This window comes from Fundulus heteroclitus, unplaced genomic scaffold (assembly GCF_011125445.2).
Source record: "Fundulus heteroclitus isolate FHET01 unplaced genomic scaffold, MU-UCD_Fhet_4.1 scaffold_636, whole genome shotgun sequence".
NCBI lineage: Eukaryota > Metazoa > Chordata > Actinopteri > Cyprinodontiformes > Fundulidae > Fundulus > Fundulus heteroclitus.
The window spans coordinates 1-20,458 of record NW_023397073.1 but is presented as its reverse complement, the minus strand read 5'-3'; the positions used below and the strand labels follow the sequence as shown (position 1 = coordinate 20,458).

Genomic DNA, 20,458 nt, shown 5'->3' with positions numbered 1-20,458 from the left:
ATAATACGGTTTTAATGCACATGATAGATGCCTGTATATCAGTCAGAAGCTACCCATCCAAACCTGTAGGCTATTTTGGGTACATTAATATTTAATTAGTTTGTCAATCTTGCCTTTTTTTATCTAAAAAAATGACTCATTGGTTTAGACAGATGGCTGTTTTTTTTAATGTTATCACAGCTCAAAGGAACTGTACAAATGAGAGGAAAAAAAACAGGTTTTAATCAAAGCAAGAACTTTTCCTGAGGTGCCAGGAGAAACCGAAGTCCAGAGCTGTTTTTAGGCCATTTAGTCACTAGAGATTAGTCACTGGCTACTGGTTGAAACATGAGTAACATCAGGGCACGCTTGGTATTAAAAGCTGTCCGTAGGAGAAATTGCACGGCTGAAAAGAACTGAGGCCCATGCAAATTGAAAGCAAACAAAAAAAAAATCTGTTGACTCAGTCTCTTGATCGCTGCTTGGCTGCAGCATCGCGAGCAATTAAAGTCAGCTTTGTGTGTGTTTTCTTTGCCTTTCCCAGGTACGTCCGTCGTCACCGTAACTGCCACTGATGCGGATGATCAAACGTACGGGAACAGCGCCAAGCTTGTGTACAGCATCCTGCAGGGACAGCCGTATTTCTCTGTGGATTCGGAAAACGGTGAGACAAACCGGGCCAAAGTCTCTCTGACAGACTTGGGAAATGATATATTTGCACAAGAGATGTCATTTTTATCAAATTAAATTTTCATTTTTATTTTTTTCCAACATAAAAATAAAAAAAGAACATCAGTGAGATCAGAACATTTGGGAGAGGGTTATTTAGTTTGCAACTTTCTCACAACAAAACCTTAAAACAACCATCTTACTCCCTTTTTTCAAACACTTTGCAGTTTACTTAAGTAGGGAGTGAACAGAGAAATGAAATAACACTTTAACCTTAAAAGTAGTTTTAAAGTCTTGGGTTTTCTACAATTCTGTGACATGAATTAAAAAAAGACTTTTTCTAAATTTGTTCTATTTTTAAAAACAATTAAAACTTTATTTTATGTGAGCATAGAGTAAAACACAGAGCGCATCCAAACAAAAAAGTTAAATTAACATTTTACACAACACAAAGCACCTGTACCACAGCTATTAAAGCTTTCATTGTAGTAACTTAAATCGAGATGGCTCAAACTACTGCAATAAGGTAAGATATTATATTACACAATTACAATTATATATATTATATTAATATGGCAACATTGCACATAAGTGTGAGTATGAATGTAAACCTCTTACAGAAGCTGTACATTCACATAATTCAGTATATAATGAATTCAAAGATGTTTAGATGCTCATCGACGTCACATAAATTTACCGTTGGCATGAAACATTGCCAAAAACAGGGGCCCTAACCCAATCCACAAATTGATTTATTTTTAAAACATAATGAATGAATGAATTAATTAAAATAAATCTGGATGGTTGAGGATGAACATTTGACCTTGAAGTCATCTAATTGTTGGCAGGGCATCGAATAAATCTGACATCTATGCTATTTACTTTATTCTTTCCTTTTCTAGGAACCATTAAGACAGCTCTGCCTGGCATGGACAGAGAAGTCAAGGAGCACTACCAGGTTGTGATTCAGGCCAAAGACATGGCGGGACAGATGGGCGGGCTTTCAGGGACCACGACAGTCAGCATCACCCTCTCCGATGTCAACGACAGCCCGCCACGCTTCGCCAACCGTAAGGAGTCCATTTCCTCGCGTACACATATACCTCCACCGATTAAGCAGAGGTTCAAACGCTGAAGACAACACCTGGCATGTCGGCCCGTCTGAATTTAATTTAGATTCCTTCCGTGTGACCACCGTGGAGTCTACGGAGATAGGTGGCGCTATCGGGCGCATAAAAGCCGACGATCCCGACGTGGGCCATAACGCTGAGATGGAGTACAGCATCGTCGGTGGCCACGACACATTCAACATCATCACTGACCAAGCCACACAGGAAGGAGTCATCATAATCAAAAAGGTACCGGCCTTCTTTAGTAGAGTCTTACTTTTTCTTTCAAGGAAAAGTACATTTTGTAATGTTTCAACTTCAGCAATTAATGTATTAATGATTTCAATTATGGTAAAGTTATACACAAAGTTGTGCATAAATATGTAATGGAAGATTTATGTAACATATTTTCAGTTTCCTTTAGTTTGATACCCCCTAGATTAAATCCAGTGTTACCTGTGTATGATACAATCTCAGCATAAATACAGCGGGGCTGTGACGGACCCAAAGGGTTGTTAGAGAAATAATGCGGAGGACATAATTAGTGGGGAAGAAGAGTCCGGGACACTGAGGAACCCAGTAGACAGAGAGAAAGTGGTGGAGCAGTTTAAAACAATTCAATTCAATTCAATTCAATTTTATTTATATAGCGCCAAATCATGAAACATGTCATCTCAAGGCACTTTCCAAAGTCAAGTTCAATCATATTATACAGATTGGGTCAGATTATACAGATTGGTCAAAAATGTCCTATATAAGGAAACCAGTTGATTGCATCAAAGTCCCGACAAGCAGCATTCACTCCTGGAGAAGCGTAGAGCCACAGGGAGAGTCGTCTGCATTGTACATGGCTTTGCTGCAATCCCTCATACTGAGCAAGCATGAAGCGACAGTGGGAAGAAAAACCACCCATTAACGGGAAAAAAAACCTCCGGCAGAAGCGGGCTCAGTATGAACGGTCATCTGCCTCGACCGACTGGGGTTACAGAAGACAGAGCAGAGACACAACAAAAGAGACAAAAAAGCACAGAAGCACACATTGAAAACAAGGTTGGTTATCTTTGAAAACGAATGCTTCATGTCGTCCTGAAGAAATCACCATAGTGAAACAGGGTGGTGGGAGTATCCCGCTGTGGGGGCTGCTTTCCTTCACCACAAACAGGATCCGAGTCGATGGAGAGGTGGACAGAACTAATCACAGAACAATCTTGGACGAAAACGTCTGAGTCCTTAAAAGACTTGAGACTAAACTGCAAAAAAGGAACTAAAAGTAGGTAAAATATTCTTAAAATTAGTATTCTTGCCCTGAATTTCAGCAAGTAAATAAGATTATTTGCCAGTAAAATCAAATAAGATAATTAGATATGCTGCACTTGAAATTAGATGATGGAGATGAGTTGTTCCTATTTTAAGTGCTAAAATTTTATTCCATTGGCAGATCATTTAAACGCGCCTGCTCAAATCAAGGACAAATACTCTCATTTTAAGGAAACTTGACTTACTCTTAGTTCACTTTTTGCAGTGTGGGGCGTAGCTACAATGGGATGGTTCAGATAAAAGCATATTCACGCGGTACAATGGCCTAGTCAAAGACCAGACTAGATCCACTTTACAAACTTGGGCAAGAAAATAGACATTCTGAGCTTTAATTTTTTCGCCAAGCATGAGAAAATGTTTTAGTCTGTATAGGGAAAAAGTTGTTTGAGAAATACTTGCATTATTTCCGATCCAGTTTCCAATTATTTTCTACTTTTTGCATAAAACCCAAATAAAACACATTTGAGTTTGTGGTTGTAACAAGACAAAATGAGAAAAAAGATGTGAGGACCTTTGCAAGACAAAGACAATCTGGTGTTTCTGTCTACTTTCTCATCATTCAAAGTTTTTTTTAAGCCGCTTAAAGGTTCTCATTGTGTTCTGAAATAGTTTGAAGGGTTGAAATTAAGCCCAAACTTATTGCATGTTTCCATTTCAATGGAATCTTTGCCATCTTTTGAGCCTGTCTGGATGTACACGCCTCACTCCCAACAATACTACAGAACGTTAAACTCCTGCGTGATTTCTTATGAAGAAAAAATAAAAAAAATGGCCCCCCTGAAAACATTTATTCATGTTAAAAAAGATATGACAGGATTTAGTTTTGAAGCGCAGTGTAAAATCAGATATCTTAAGCCCGCAAAATGAATAATATAAAGGAGTCTTTTGCAAGGAGCTCTCTTTAGTTTTCCCCTAAGATCTTCCAGTATTCCTGACTTGGATTTGTTACTCTGAATTTAGAGAGGGAGTAAGATAAAGACAGACAAATGAAATGCAATGAATCACATATCAAAATCCCGGAGGCAGGCTTTCTCTTTTAAATGGAAAAGTCTACAGCCTGCCTTCTCTGGTGCTCTTTCATCTCCAGGCGCTGGATTATGAAAGTAAGAGGGACTACGATTTCAGAGTGGAGGTGAAAAACACCTACTTAGACGCCAGGTTCATCCACGGCGTGCAGTTCAAAGACTACGCCACGGTCAAGGTGACGGTGGAGGACGTGGACGAGCCGCCCGTCTTCGCCCGCAACCCTTACATCATCGAGGTGCACGAGGACACGGCCGCCGGCAGCTTCGTCGGCGTCGTGCTGGCCAGGGACCCCGACGCCGACAACAAGCCAGTAAAGTATGTTTCTCAGAACGCGGAACATGGAAGTTATTTGTGGGGACAAGGGAATAGTAGGAAGTAATAGTATGGGGAAAAAAATGTTTTACTTCCTGACTTTATTCCCAGTCCAATTGATTGAAATGTTGTGTCCTTACTTATGCCCTTCCTTCTTTGTGTCCTTTTTTCCTATGTTTTTTCTGCTCTCTCTTCCCTATATTCTTCCTTCTGTTCCTTGTTTTTACTTACATCCTTCCTCCCTTTCTGGGGCTTTCCACCCTTCCTTCCTTCCTTCCTTCCTTCCTTCCTTCCTGCCCTGACATCTGAATTCTTTACTGTCTTGTGTCCTTCCTCCTGTGTCCTTTCATCCATTCATCATTAGTGCTATTTTCCTTCCTTCCTTCCTTCCTTCCTTCCTTCCTTCCTTCCTTCCTTCCTTCCTTCCTTCCTTCCTTCCTTCCTTCCTTCCTTCCTTCCTTCCTTCCTTCCTTCCTTATCCTTTCCTCCGTTGTCCCTTTTAATGCTTCCTTTCTTGGGTTTTTGTTATTCTGTCAGTCTGCCCCAGGGCAACTGTGGCTACAAACGTAGCTCACCACCACCAGTGTGTGAATGTGTGTGAATGGGTGAATGACTGAATGTAGCGTAAAGCGCTGTGGGGTACTCAGGACTTGATAAAGTGTTATAAAAGTTCAGGCCATTTACCTTCTGTCATTTTCCTACTTTTCTTCTGTCCTTCTACATTGTGCCTCACATGACTTTCTTCATTCTTCTTCCCTTCTGTCTTCTTTCTTCTCACGTGTCTTTCCTTCATTCTTCCTTTGTGTTCTTTCTGGCATCCTACCTTCCTCCCTTTTTTGTGTCCTTCCATCCATCCTCCCCTGAGGCCTTTCTCCCTTCCTTCTTTGGGTTCTCCTTCCTTCTAATCTCTGTTCTTTTTTGTTTTTCTTTGGAGATTCCACATTGAAAGCCTGCCCACTGCTATAGTATCTGCCATAAATGCATTAGTAACTTTAGTATTTCACATTTAAAACATGGAAGTTAAAGGGCTGAAGAGCTATGAGGTTTGCCGTTGTCACATAAAAAGGTGTACGAAGCATAAAAGAGGCAAAGATAACTTTTTAAAGGTTTGTAAGAGAGCATGAGGGCGCGGACTAGCATTAGGCTGAGTTTGCAGCTGTGGAGAATGTGCTGTTGTGTTTGGTACTTGCAGCATTTTTCTGTTGGATTTGTTGATGCTTGTGTTTTCAAGTTTGCACCACTCTGTTTTCTGTAAATCCAGCATTTTTCTATTGCAGTGCATTTAGCCGTTCGTGGCTTGTTCATTCGTTTGCGTCGCGTTTACAGCCACCGTATGTAAGAGACTGCAAAAGACCTGAGGTGGAGGTTTAACTTCCAGCTGGACAGCGACCCTCAACGTGCAGCTAGAACTACAATGGAAGATGTTGTTTTAAATGACATCATAACTTTCTGTAATTTCCCTTCCACCTAACAGTTATCCACTGCTTCATATTGGTCTATTACATAAACTCCCAATAAAATGCATTGCAACTGGAGTGGGATACGGGGTTGGAATACTTTTGCTAGTTACTGTAACTATGCACAAAATGAAATCAGCTGCATTCTATGAACTTAAGGCTAAATCAATAGACTCCTAAGCAAACATTTCCTCAACCACCATGTGGTCTTTACGCTTTATTCTTCTAATTTGATCTCTTCGAAACTCATTCTCCCTGCTTCATTTATGCCAGCAGAGAAATCAATACAGAATGAACCATGATAGAGTGGATTTACAGTCTCCTTCTTGTCAGTTTTATACAGTGAAGATGAAAATGTGCCCACCAGGTTTATCTAATCCATCAACCCACCCCCTTGTCAGTATTCCGTGAGAGGAAGGAAGGAGTGTTATTCATGAGGTCCCTTCTGGTGATTTCCCAGCGGAAGATGGCGGCCGCCCTGCGAAGTGAATACAGACGCTGTTTATTTCCCCGAATCATGTAAGCCCCCTCCGCGGCGCCGCGCAAAGTCAAACATTCCTAATTTGCCATATCGATTCGCGAGGCCCGTAGCCGGCGTTCGGCGCACATATGGCAGCCGCCCGTCCCCCGTCACAGGAGAAATGCCACACCGCGCGGCGCACCGTGTTGCATATTCAAATCTCAGCCGAACATGAGAGGTGACTATGACAAATGAGCCGACTCGAGGAAAAAAGGCGTCATCTTTTGACAGCAGAGAATACATTTTCTTTTGGGAGCTACTTCTTTCTTCTTTCTATGCAAATTAAACAAACAAAACCCTAACTTACAGCCTAAAGCCAGAAATTTCAATTATAGCTCAACAAGGTCCAGGGTATATTTTGAAAGATTCTTCTTTTCCAGTTAAAAATAAGATGAAGTTGGGAACTCTACAGTTAAAAAGTGTTCATCCTGCTCTACCCCTTTGACATTTTGTCGCGTTAAAAACGCAGACTTCAACGTAAAGCTTCCCTTTACAGTAAAACTACTACGCTCCGGTGTATATGCAAAACTAACACAGCACATCAGCCTGAACACACGATCCGTACTGTGAAACATGGCAGTGGAAGCATCATGCTGTGGGGATGCTTTCCTTCACCACTGACAGGGTAGCTGGTCATAGTGGATGGGGGATAAAAGAAGACGAAGTTTTAAAATAGTTAAAACTGCTAAAAATATAGCATTTACCTGAGACTGAAAACAAATGTGAGGGTGCTGTTGGTAGTACTGTTGCCTTGCAGCAAGAGGGTCCTGGGTTCAAATCCTGGCTTGGGGTCTTTCTGCGTGGATTTTTCATGTTGCATTCTTCTTTTCTTCTCTCTTTGTTTTTTCCTGTACCCTTATTCACATTTTTGGGATTGTTCTGTTTGCATAGCTGGTTAAAGTTGTTGGCTTATCTGGGCTTGCAATGAGCAACCAGCCTAAGTCGAGAATCTCCAAACAGTCTGTCTGCTTGTTCATTCCAAACGTTTCCCCATTAATTCAGCATTGCCTCCATCTCTACAAAAAAAAAAAAAAAAAAAAAAAAAAACTCAAAATTTAGTTGCAAGAGTTACTAATTAAGGAGCAAGGCTTTACAAAACCACCTGGCTGTATGTGCAATACAATGTCAACAACAACCTTAGTGGCAAAAGCCATCAAGCTTTTGTGATAAGGGTTTTACATCACTGTGAATTCAATTTGACACGCTCGTCTTTGCAGATATGTTCTGTTTCAGCTATATTAGGGGGGTTTTCAACAATGAAAAGACTGTCTGGACTTTGACAAGGCCACTTGAAAACCTTTACATGTTCTTTTTTTATTTATTTATCTATTCTTCTGTCGTCGTTTAGAGGTGTACATGCTGGTGTGCTCTGAATCTTTGTCCTACCTACATAACTCATGTGCATCTCAGCTAAATTGATGTTCTCTGAAGTCATTATTAGTAATAGTTACCTTGTCCACAGTAAAAGCTGTTGTATTACTATTATTTTGCTTGAAAAGTAAGTAGAGCGTTGGATGATTGGAAAGATGAAAGATTCAGACGTTCAGTTTTGGTGTTCTGGGTTCTTTTGTGACCAGCTGGATGACTCGTTTAGGTGCTCTTGGAGTATTTAGGCTGTCCACCACAGGGGAAAAGTCATCCCTGTTTCTTGACGATAGTTCTCACTGTGGTTCACTGCAGTCCCACATTCTTAGAAATGGCTTTGCAACCCTTTCCAGACTGATATATATCAATAACCTTGCTTCTCATTGTTCTTGTATATCTTTAGATTGGGGCATGATGAGCTGCTGTTTTGCGATCTTAGGGCCTTCTCTACGTTGCCAGTCAGATCCAATTTAAGCGATTTCTTGATTTTGTGATCTGTTGCTTTTTGAGGTCAATTAACCTTGAATGCTATTTCAGCGATTTCTTGATCCTCCAGTAAAGTGCAGCTTGTAAAACTGAACTAAGCTTTAAAACAAATGTGGCTAACCTCAGTTTATTCATGACTTAATCAGCGGGGTGGTATTTCTTTTAGGTAGAGCAAAGTTGGCTTAGATGGATAGATATGTTCCTTAATAAATAAAATAATTCCATTAAAATAACTTATTTTTTATTCACAAATTTTTGATGACCCAGAGCATTTGATTGGTGCCAACAACATTTGTGGGCTAAAAATATTTTTTTCACAACACCCCCACCTATGGTTTGTGGGTAATCACTGAAAGATCAACATTGCCAACACAAGCAGCTAAAATGAGCCGCTTCTGCAGGGTGGCTGGATTTATTACTAGGGATGGACAAAGTGCACAGAGTAGAGTAACTTACTTTTCTTGGTAAAAAACACACAACACAGTTGGAACATCTGCTAAGAATTACATAAAATATTGAAAAGCTCCGCTTCCTCATGTCAATGGGAGTTAAAAGTTTGAAAATCATAATCTGGAGAAAAGAAATCCAACAGATATGGTTCTTCTTAATAAGACTTCCAGATCCCTTTCCAGACCGCTGGCTGCTCTTTAACAACCCCTGGCATTAGAGATTAAAAGACAGCTCTACTAACTATGCTCGTTTAAATCTATTGGAGCTAATGATGTCTTCTTTCCCTCTTGCAGATACTCCATTGACCGACACACGGATCTTGAAAGGCTGTTTAACATCGATTCTGTGAATGGCACCATCACAACTCTGAAATCACTCGACAGAGAAATGTCCAAATGGCACAACATCTCTGTGGTGGCCACTGAAATAAGTAACGTTTCTCAGTACCTTCAATGGTCCTCTTCAGTACCGACCCTTATGACGTCAGAGCATCAGTGATGTTTGGAATCTCATTTTGTTGACTTAGATAACCCACGGCAGACGACTCGAGTGCCCGTCTTCATCAAGGTGTTGGACGTCAATGACAACGCTCCAGAGTTCGCCATGTCCTACGACACATTCGTCTGTGAAAACGTCAAAGCAGGACAGGTGCATGAAAACTGTTGATCGATCAACTCAGTTACCCATGCATTGGGGTTTTAGATTATTTTGTCAATACTTGTCACCCTGCCACGAATAACAATGCACATATGTGGCCGTTAGAGAGGTACGACCCAAAGTTTAAAACATTCGCAGAGTAGCCGTTTTTAACCCATACATTCTTGTCTGTGTTTCTGTTTTGCTGTCTAAAGAGTGGCACTGGTCGTGTTTTCATGAATATTTTTAATGCGCATTTTGAAATATCGCATTAGAAGGGGTTAATGGAAACGGCAAAATAACAACCAACTCAGCAAATGTTGCGGAAAAAAAAAAGTTTTCACGCTCGCTTGAGGTGGCTTTTGACTTATTCGAAAAACAGTAAATGTGCTAAAGAGGAGATGCAAACATAGTGGTCGAATCACTTCTGACGTGGTGATAGAAATACTTGAAAACAAGTCTAGAAGCAACAGGTATGTCTACATTGACGGAAAGATATTCATAGCCTCGCTCCATTACTGATCTGTGGTCCGTGCTACTTAGCAACATTTACTTCCTGTTTATTATTCCAGCCCACGTCAATGTATGATGGTGTTACGCAGAGAATCTCCTAGTTAATTTGCTACAAACCAGTAAATTGAAAATACGCCTGATTTATTTTTTTTTGCTGTTATTTTAAAAGTTCGCTCAAAATTTGCTTCAGAATTGGGTGGAAACATAGTTACTTATTCACTACAGCAGTTAATGCCTCAGTATTTCTAGAGTGTGTTGTTCTTACTTTACTCAGCAGATTTAAGCCAACGTGGCTAAAGGTCCTTACACCAGTGGTGTCCAAACTTTGCTATGAGGGCCATAAAGTAAAAAGGTTCCTGCGGGACACTACAATTTGATTGCAAAATTATTTTTGTGTGATCTATTTTATTTTCATTTGCCTAATAAAAAATTAAACATGCAATATTTATATGAAATTACTCAATCACCCAAGTTTTTTTTGACAGATGAATGTGTTTTTTTTTTTTTTTCATCTATGTATATTTTTTTATGCTCAGAAAGAAGGAGGCAAAATCAACTTTGGAGTAAAGGTCACAAGAGATATTTTGAAAACAATCTCCTTACATTTCCAAGATATGGGCTACTTTGTGTTGCTCCATCATACAACATCACTTATAAAAACATTGCAGTTTGTGGTTGTGACGTAAGAACACTTTTATAGGACTCTTTAACATCTTCACTGTATTTATACACCAATGTTCTATGTGCAGAATATCTATGTTCCACAATCCATGCCCAATAAATCCCAGCATTAAGTAGAATTTTGATTGTTTTCTCATGCCTAATACTCGTTATTTGTTGTTGCCTCTTGCAGCTTATTCAGACAATAAGCGCTGTTGACACAGATGAGCCGCTTGTCGGGCACAAGTTTGTCTTCAGTATAAGTGGCACCAACCCAAACTTTACCATCGTTGACAAGGAAGGTAAGATTACAGTCAGTTCACAGTACACATTTATTGTTATTTACAACAGAAGCAATACCACACGGAACATCAACACTCTTGTTTTTATTGATCTTCTGGTAACTTAAACTAATATGTTGTCTAAATAAAAAATAATTTATAAAAATGCCTATGATTTCCAAAAAACAAAACTATAAACATTGTGGATTTTCTTTGATCCAAGCAGGGTTCCAGTTTACCATACAGGCTCAAATATATATATATATATATATATATATATATATATATATCCGTACTTCAAGCATAAATATTGTATGAAGTGGTTTTGAAGGTTTTAGATTGCCGTTTAACTTGTTTAGATCAAGGTCTCTTGGCTTCCTATTAGGGATCATAACAGTTTTTACTGGTGCATTGCAGCTAGTATATGCCATTATCAATAATTACTTTGGCCATACTTCTGAGCACTGAGTATCTCCTAATTCACGGCAGTCCAGGTAGGCTGCAGTTCTGGAATATGACTGCATCGGAGGAGAATAGGTTCCTGGTTACAAGTTTAATTCTTTAAAAACCATTGGCAGTTAATCTGGGTCTTTCTATCTCATTGTGTTTCTTGTTCCTGCTCACTATTGCCAACATGGTTTTTGGTTCTTTGCTTATGCCCCAATATCACGTTAGTTTCAAGACTGCTGGATCCCTCAGTTTTTGACTTTTCAATGTGTTAAATCTCTCTTTTGGTCCGGTTTTTACTGAGGAATGGAAGCTGCCAAATAATTATGCATGTCTCGATGCAAGATGTTGTTCTCCTTAGGCCACACCCTCCCTTATTACACAATTACACATTACCTGACATGCTGAAACCCAATAAGCATCCATGTGTGTACAGCTTTGACTTGGAAAATGTGCATAGCAACAAAGGAATGCCCACATAGTGTAGTTTGAGTGTATGGCTACCTCTTAACTAAACAGTTTCCTCCAATGCAGCAGCAGGTAATAAGCAGGATCTCTTTGTTAACCTTAATTAGAATTTTTGTTTTCTCATTTCAGCAAAAACCTGACGTTTAGCAAAGTCCATACTGAATCAAAGGTTAATCTAGGCATAAGTTTGGTTTAAGAAAGCATCTATTTTTTGATCCACTTGTAAATTCTTAGTAAACTTAGATTTTACCTCAACCGTTTAGACATTAGCGATTGGGAGTGATCCCCCAGAACTGTTACCACTTGTGATTCCGCTTGTGAATCGAGGAAATGAAAACAACGACATCGGTTTGGTTGAACTGAACCGTCTCGGCCTGACAAGGTTCATCTGCCTCCGTCTTTTTTTTTTTGTTGCTGTTGCAGATAACACTGCCAATATCCTGACGAGGAGAGGGGGGTTCAGCCGGCGTGAGATGAGCATGTATTTCCTCCCCGTTGTGATCTCCGACAACGACTACCCCATCCAGAGCAGCACCAGCACGCTGATCGTCCGCGTGTGTGCCTGTGACAGCCGAGGGAACATGCAGTCCTGTAACCCGGAGGTCCTGCCCTTCTCAGATGGCCTCACCACCGGAGCTCTCGTGGCCATACTGCTATGTGTGATTATCCTGCTCAGTAAGTGCCCTCCTGTACGAGCAAGTGTATGTGACTGTGGATAATTGGACCCTGTTGTTGTTCCTGTGTCATTTGTTTCTTTGTTCAGGAACTGACAAGAATGACTACTTTGCTTCTGTCTGATATCTATGCGTCATACATTTTGGCTATTTTTTAAAGTTGTGATATTGCTCTTTATTTGCCGTAAAGGGACTAACAGCTAAACTGAGTAAATGAGGCAATATTTAAGCCTATCTTGAAAAAAAAAACTGCTGTGATTGGGGAGCTGCAAGGTTCCTAGTCTAGGGAAATATGGAAAATTATAGAATGTGATATTCAGATTTAGGCGTTATCCTCAGTGCGTGTTATAGTTGTGTTTTATGCAACAGTGACAGACAGATGCATCTGTCTGTAATATATTAGTGAATTCAATTAACCCTTCTACAATATTCTATGTGAAACAAATTATATAGATTAATTACACACCTTTATTTCTGTTAATTATTTATTTTTTTATTTATATAGTGCCAATTCACAACACGTCATAGTTATAGTTGTGATATTGCTCTTAATTTGCAGTAAAGGGACTATATATATATATATGGGCTTATAGAAAACTATGTTTAACATCTGCTCAAAGATTATTTTCAACACACACTTTTATTGTGACGAACAAGCCTCATATCAGTAAATTCAAATGTATTGAATATGGCTCTACATATGGTTTTTGTATATCCAAATCAGGGTTAAAATGTCTGTAGAAAACCCACATGGAAGAAAATAGAAAACCATCTTTTCACTAGAAACAAATTCAACCAAAACCTCCCTGAAATCAATACAACACTACTAAAAAGATGCTGTTCTGCCAGTGCCTCTCTTTGTCAGCCAACAGCCTGGCATCTCAATGTATTAAAGCAATGAGTAACTCACAGCACATTAGCACATTGATAGAAAGAGATGTCACCCTTAAACTTCACTATCTCAGAGTGCTTATAATGAGAGACTCAAGAGCGCATTGCTAGTAATGGCTATTTAGTCAGTCAATAATAAAGACAGCTCAGCAGAGAACAAAGTGAATGAAGGAGAATAGTCATTTCAGTCATTTAGTAGTCATTTTATTTCTTTGGGAGACCTATTACTGAGAACATGCAGACAGTTTTGCCCTTTCTGTTTGTAAATGTATATTCAGAAGCTGCTTTATATGGAAAATTTTCAGCAGGAGAGTGGGTGCACACCTCACTGTGAATTAAAAAATCTGGGCGTCTTGAAGTGTTTTTGTTTAATCAACTGTAACATATCATCTTATCAGATTAAACTAGTGTTTTGCTGTCATGTGTGAGATCTTACAATGTGACGTTCCAGTGTAAAGTTACAGCGTGGTGGTAAAGTGTCATGTTAAAGTCTGATGTTACAATGTGACATTGCAATGTTTTGTTAAAGTGTGAAGTCACGTAATGACACTACAGACTAACATTACAGTATGCTATTAATATGCACTCCAACAGTATGCTGTTACAATGTAGCATTATAGTGTAACTATACTGTGGGACCCTACAATGCAATGCTACAGACTGACACTATATTGTGACATTATAGTGGGATATTACAGCGTGTAACTTCCATGTGCCATAACAGTGGAGTGTTACAGCGTGCGAGTGTAATGCTACAATGTGACCTTACAGTGTAGCCTTATAGTGTGACAGTACAATACGACGATAAAGCCTGGTACTACATGTAACATTACAGTAAGGTAATACGATGTGTAACTTTGATGCACCATACCAGTGGGGTGTTACGACATGCTGTTAGTGTGATGCTACAATGTGACGTTACAGTGTAGCCTTATAGTGTGACACTACAATGCGACGATAAAGCCGGGCACTACACGGTAACATTACAGTAGGTTATTACTACGTGTAACTTCCATGCACCATACCAGTGGGGTGTTACAGCGTGCTGTTAGAGTGTAATGCTACAATGTGACCTTACAGTGTAGCCTTATAATGTGACATTACAATGCAATGATAAAGCCTGGCACTACATATAACATTACAGTAGGGTATTACAACGTGTAACTTTGATGCGCCATAACAGTGGCGTGTTACAGCGTGCTCTTAGAATGTGATGCTACAATGTGATGTTACAGTGTAGCATTATAGTGTGACACTACAATATGACGATAAAGCCTGGCGCTACACTGTAACATTACAGTAGGATATTACAATGTGTAACTGCAATGCGCCATGACGGCGGGGTGTTACAAAGTGATTATTTTGTTATGCATGCATGATCGGTATGCAGGACTTCTGCAAAGTCAACGGCACAATGTTGGCGTCAATGACTAAGTTACGTCAATGGATCTACTGGATTTCCTTAGGTAGAAAACTTTTGACCATCTTCTTTTATGATTGTATCGAATTGACTCTAAAGTGTTAACCTGACTCCGCCAGATGGATTTGCTCCGCATATCCATCTGGAAACCTTCCGTTGAAGTAATTTTGGGAAGGGGCGAAAATACTGGTTAGCTGATTGGCCTATGTTGGTGATAGACGGGCTAAATAAACCAATCAGATCAACGAAGCATATGACGTACTAACAGAGTGACAACAAAAACACAACCATAAGCCAAGCTACTCTTGCTGCTGCAGGTAAAGGCTCGTTAGCTCAGCAAAGAAATACACTTTAATTCCGATAAAACTTGCTCGATAGCCACGCTAACGCTAGTTTCATCGGCTGAAGCTGCCATGTTCTTTAGACTGAACTGTCGCACTTCTCGTTGCGTCACACCTCAACCCGCCTCAAAGCCAACGCTGATTGGACGTTCGTTTGGTGAACTGCTCCAAATTCTCTTTAACAGAAAGTAGCCAGACTGATCTGCGAGTGAAACCTTGAAAGCTCGCAAGATCAGGATGGTCTCACGAGGCTACTAAAGTGTCAACACGTGTTGTGAATTGGCACTATGTAAATAAACTGATTTGAAGCTGATTTAAATTTCTAAGATGGAAGTTCCGAGGTGGGGCCACAGCGTGACATTACAGTATGGTGCTACAGTGTGTTTTTATTGTCTGACCCTACATTGTGACATTACCATGTAGCCTATTAGCATGACACTACAATGTGACGATAAGGCATGGCGCTACATTGTGACATTACATGGGGAAATTACAATGTGTTATTGCAATGTGTCATAAAAGTGGAGCGTCACAAAGTGATGTTTTTGTACTGGATGACTGAAGATCCAATACAAGTGTCAACACTAATACATTTCAGTGTAATATCACAATGTGGAATTACAATGGACTATAACAGTAAGTTATTACAAAGTAAGGATTGTGTAACAACACTGAAGTTAGAGTGAGGAAAAAACGTCTGATTTTAAACTCTGGACCTAAAGAGTGCTTTTTCAACGCGCTGTTAAAATGTAATGCGACAGTCTCAGCTTAAAGTTAGGCTCTACACTGTAATGCTACCCAGGTAAAGCCGCATGTTATGCCAGAGTGACATTTCAATGTGACACAACAGTCCGACTCAACACTGTTGCACAATAGCGTGACATTAACACGTGATGTAACAGTGTGAGGTTACAGTCAGCCGTACTTACCGACATATGGTTTATGCTCACCCACCCAGGCTATTACACAGTTCTTTTAATGCATCTGGACTGCATTCATCGTCTCAAGTTCAAAATCTACAATTCTGACCGAATACAGTTTGAGATACTATGAAATGTCAATTTCATAAAGAAGATATTATTTGTGTTTATTTTTGGTATTAGGACTAAATACGTATTACCCAAGTTATGACTAATAAAATCCTTTTGACAGTATAAATTGTCAATATTTTGTTTAAAACAGTAATTAGACACATACTAAATCTGCTCCTGACAGGAAGCACAGCTCTTTCATTAGATTTAAAGATTATTGCTATGGACTTAAAGTGACTGAAGAAGAGATGCCAGCATGAGATTCTTACCCTCTGATTCCACAGAGTCAAACTGTTTTCTTTTCAAACTCCTGCCCCACATAATTGTTTAGGAACAACACATCAGAACGTGTTGCAGGTCGTTCCAACCCATGTTTATGTTGTATAGAGAAGTAAAAGTTTAATTAGTAGACGCCTTCCACAGACAGAACTAATGCTGCTCAGGAAACCAATAAAAGAGCTATTAAAATTAAATGCTGATGAGGAAAAAAAAATGTGCCACTGTCTATCACTAAAGAAAGCCTGTTTAAACATGAAACTGCTTTTTAAAAGAGTCCACAGAGTCAGATAAATGTAGCTGTAGAGGTAGACTGCTGTGGACTGAAAGGCTCGGTCCAACCTGGTCTTAAAGTCTGGTACCTGGAACAACTCTGAGTGAAGACAGCGAGCAGCGGTATGTTTTGTGTGACGATTACACAAGTAATCTTGGCCTAGCTGTCTAGTGTTCTGGTTATTAGTATTAGTTTTTTTACCCTAAAAAATAAAAGTAGAAAAAGTAGAAAAATGGGATGATCTTGCCTGCAGAACATGTCAGCAGTCTGGTCGTGCCGTTGTGTGTGGATTGGAGGCGTAAAAGAGATAATTTTTTTCCAAACCAGTAATCAGGGCACTGGAATTATCTAAACGTGGTGACAAATAGATAATTCTTTCCAGTTCATTTGAACAGACCGTATATAGCAGTATGTAAGTGTCCCTTAGATGAAAGAAACAGGAATGAACACAGGAGACAAACTGAATACACCAAGATTAAGGAGCTGGACTAAAGGATGCAGGGGCCTGAATAATTTTTGTACGTGGTTCAGGAGGAGCTATAATCATGGTCTTAGTCATTTTGGTTTTTAAAAGAAGGCAATTGGTGAAAAGCAGTGGACCAGGGTGGACAGCCTGTCCAGCCAATGAAGCTTAAAAGACATATACAGAATAAATGATACCCTGGAGAATTTAGCAACAGAGTTGTTGCCTGTTAAATCTCTGTATCCTTTTGTTGATGCTTACATGGCGTTTCACGCTACGTAAAGGGACAACAAGGCACCCAGTCCTGTGCTTTCACACCAATCCAACCTTTTGGCGAGTCATTGTAACTGTGTAAAATTACATGTAAAATGCATATCAATGACAAGCCAATGCGTGGCTGAAAATGGCAAGCTATTTGTATGCATTGGAGTGAGACCATTTCATTCCGAGGCAGCTGCCCTGTGTTTCACTTAAAATTCATGCCTATCTTATTTTTCCACATAAGCCCCACATCGTAGATGAGCAGGGTAGGAAGGCAGAGATGAAAAGGGCTTAGAAAATCCAATCAAGTCTCGAAAGAAAACTGGAGTTCAAACTACAGATTTTACATTCACTCTGACGCGAACGCACAAATTATACAGACACAATCAGGAGGGACGACTTTTTCTCCTGGCTGTGGAAAAAAAAAAAAAAAAAAAAAAAAGGGCCTGTGCTCCAGTAAACCGATGTACTTCAATCCCAAAATTGCACAGCGCCTGGTAAAGGTATTCAGACCCTTTGAACTTTTCTTCGTTCTGTCACGTTACAACTACAAATGTCTATGTATTTTATTTAGATCGTCTGTGAGAATGCAACACAAAGACGCACAAAGCAAAATGACACAGTCTGCTCCGAATTGTTTACATGTACTATCTGAAACGTGTCGCATGCAAATTGCTTGAACAGCGACGTGTCTCAATAATCACATTTTGATTCTTCAAAACTGAAAAGGGCTATTTTTTTTTTGTCATTATAGGCCGGACATTTAATCACAGAGTACTACAAACAACAAATAGTTTCCCGGTGAAAATAAGTTATTAATAACCTTAAAAAAAAAATAAGCACCCCAGTATAGCCGAAACAACCAGGTGTTCTGGTCAAGGATTTCTTTGTAACTTGGCTTGACTTTCATTTTGGTTCTCATGAATGCGTAAAAAATGTTTCCAATGTCAATTTTCCTCACATAATTAGCTGTATCTATATGACCAGGAATAACCAATTTAGACTTAAAATCTCATTTACAAGGATGCTCTGGAGGGAAATGGCTCTAAATACCCCCACATGTTGCAAAAAGCTGTGTAAAAGTTATAAAAATAATCTAAATAACTTAAGAAAAAGATCCTTGAAAATTAGCATTTATGTGTGGGCGTATTCACTGCTGTTTATAAGAAACCCTGACTCTTACCATGTGCTACCTGACCCACTAGTCATCTTGCCAGAGTGGATTTTTTTTTTTGACTGACCAGACTAATGACACAAGCAGTTCAGAAAAGACCAGCTTTTCTTCCATCTGCCTGTATTTTAAATTCCAAATATATGAATCTGTTTCTGTTTCTGGTAGGCAGGTTTCAACAAGCCTCTCAAGTGTACTGAAGGTTGAATTTTTATGCCTCTCGTGTTGAGCAAAATATCATGACATCTGCTCATTATCTGAAGCTTTTTTGCCTTTGAAACCCCCCTGACAGACTGTCTCATTCACCTCCATTTGACTCCGATATGCAGGATGCCGGAATTGCACTTATCTGTTTTCTAACATGTGCACTGGCCAGTCACAAATGTCCTAATGCCTGAAAAAGCCTTAGCCAACTCTATGCAACCCATGCTGAAAGCACTGCAATTAACGCGTAGGTGGGAGGCAAGTAGAGGACTATGGTTCCCACTGTGAGGATTATAAAAAAGGGAGAGGACGCAGAAGTAGAAGAGCAGGATTTAATCAGCTAAATATGGCAATTACAGAACAAATTTAATTTAAATACAGAGCCTTGCAAAAGTAACCAGGTTGTTGCTTGTATGCAACATATTCACCCGTTGTCACAGTTCCACAGCAAACGTCATTGTATTTGATTTGAAAGGTGTCATTGGAGAAGACCACCATTGTTTCTTTGTTTTAACATGTTCATCATCACACAGCTAAAAAGACGGACATCCGTATGCATTTACTCCCACCACCATCGGGGTGATTGTATTCGGGACCATGTACGATGCAGTTCATCGCCACACCCGGTGTTTTGCAAGTGGGCCAAGATGTTCAGTGTTGTCCTATTGTGAGCAGAGCACCTTCTTCCTCATGGTAGATTTGTGCCCTACATGGTCTGTGTCAAACAACAAACTGGACTTCCTAAGTCTTTCCTTGACCAAAGTCTTTTTTCTTGCCACTTTTGAACGAGCGTTACATTTACTAGCCATTTACTAATCAAGTGACTTCTGAAGGTAATCGATTGGGCCATAGTTGTTATTTTATTTTTCTTTTGGGGGGGGGGGGGCTTTGACCATAAATGGGAATGGGAATTTAACTAAACCTGTAAGAGAAATTAATTTCAAGTATGAAAAAGTTCAACGGGTTTGGATACTTTTACAAGGCACTGTACAGTCAAACTCCAAGAATATCCCAGATAGTCTTTTACCCCCTGAGATGAAATTTGAAGATGTTCTCTGAAGAGTATAAAATGGGATCCTCGAACCACAGTGCATTTTATAAAGTGAATGTGCCATTCAGGAGAAAAAGGGGAAGAAAAAGCTTTTTCACTGAATCTTTTATAATGGGAGGTGAACGCCCGAGGCAGAGTTAAGGATTTGTCACTGGTAGCGAATGTGTCTCCCTTCTGCTTTTTGCTCCCTAATGCATGACACATGTTTGGAGGCACGCATCTTATGCTCTGCTTTCCCTCTCTGCGTTTGTGCAGTTGATCTGGGGTGGTTCGCTGCCCTGAGGAGACAGAGGAAGAAGGAGCCTCTGATCATCTCCAAAGTAGGATTCGAGAAAACGTTTGTCAGCTACAACGACGAGTGGGGGAGGAGAGGAGGACACTCAGGCCTTTGATATCGGCACGCTGCGAAACCCGAGGTGATGGGATGCTAACAAGCTTCGCTAGGACATCATACCCGAAATTGATGTTTTCAGTTCGGAGGAATACAGACGATAAAGGATAAAATCAAGATGTGAGAGACTTTAAAAAGGGAGTCGGCTGCAAGAGTAACGACTCGGACCCCCACCGCTTCCTCCCTATGGGACTCCATGGCAACATACGCTTATGAGGGTACCGGTTCACTGGCAGAATCCCTGAGTTCACTCGAGGATGCTGCTACTGAGAGGGACCAGATTATGATTACCTCAGCAACTGGGGACCACAGTTT

General features: G+C 39.9%; 1 protein-coding gene and 1 pseudogene across 1 annotated transcript in view; both read left to right on the top strand.

Moving 5' to 3' along the window:
• LOC105931191 (cadherin-10) overlaps positions 1-9,371 on the top strand; it is a 44,965-nt gene extending 35,594 nt beyond the window's left edge. The window contains exons 4-9 of the mRNA XM_036133553.1: positions 524-643; positions 1,551-1,718; positions 1,825-2,006; positions 4,162-4,415; positions 8,984-9,120; positions 9,217-9,371. Of these exons, the coding sequence (XP_035989446.1) occupies positions 524-643; positions 1,551-1,718; positions 1,825-2,006; positions 4,162-4,415; positions 8,984-9,120; positions 9,217-9,356 (1,001 nt within the window). The 3' untranslated portion in view covers positions 9,357-9,371. The remainder of the gene's footprint in view (positions 1-523; positions 644-1,550; positions 1,719-1,824; positions 2,007-4,161; positions 4,416-8,983; positions 9,121-9,216) is intronic.
• Positions 9,372-10,453: 1,082 nt separating this feature from the next.
• On the top strand, positions 10,454-20,455 carry LOC118561463 (annotated as a pseudogene).
• The last annotated feature ends 3 nt before the right edge of the window (positions 20,456-20,458 follow it).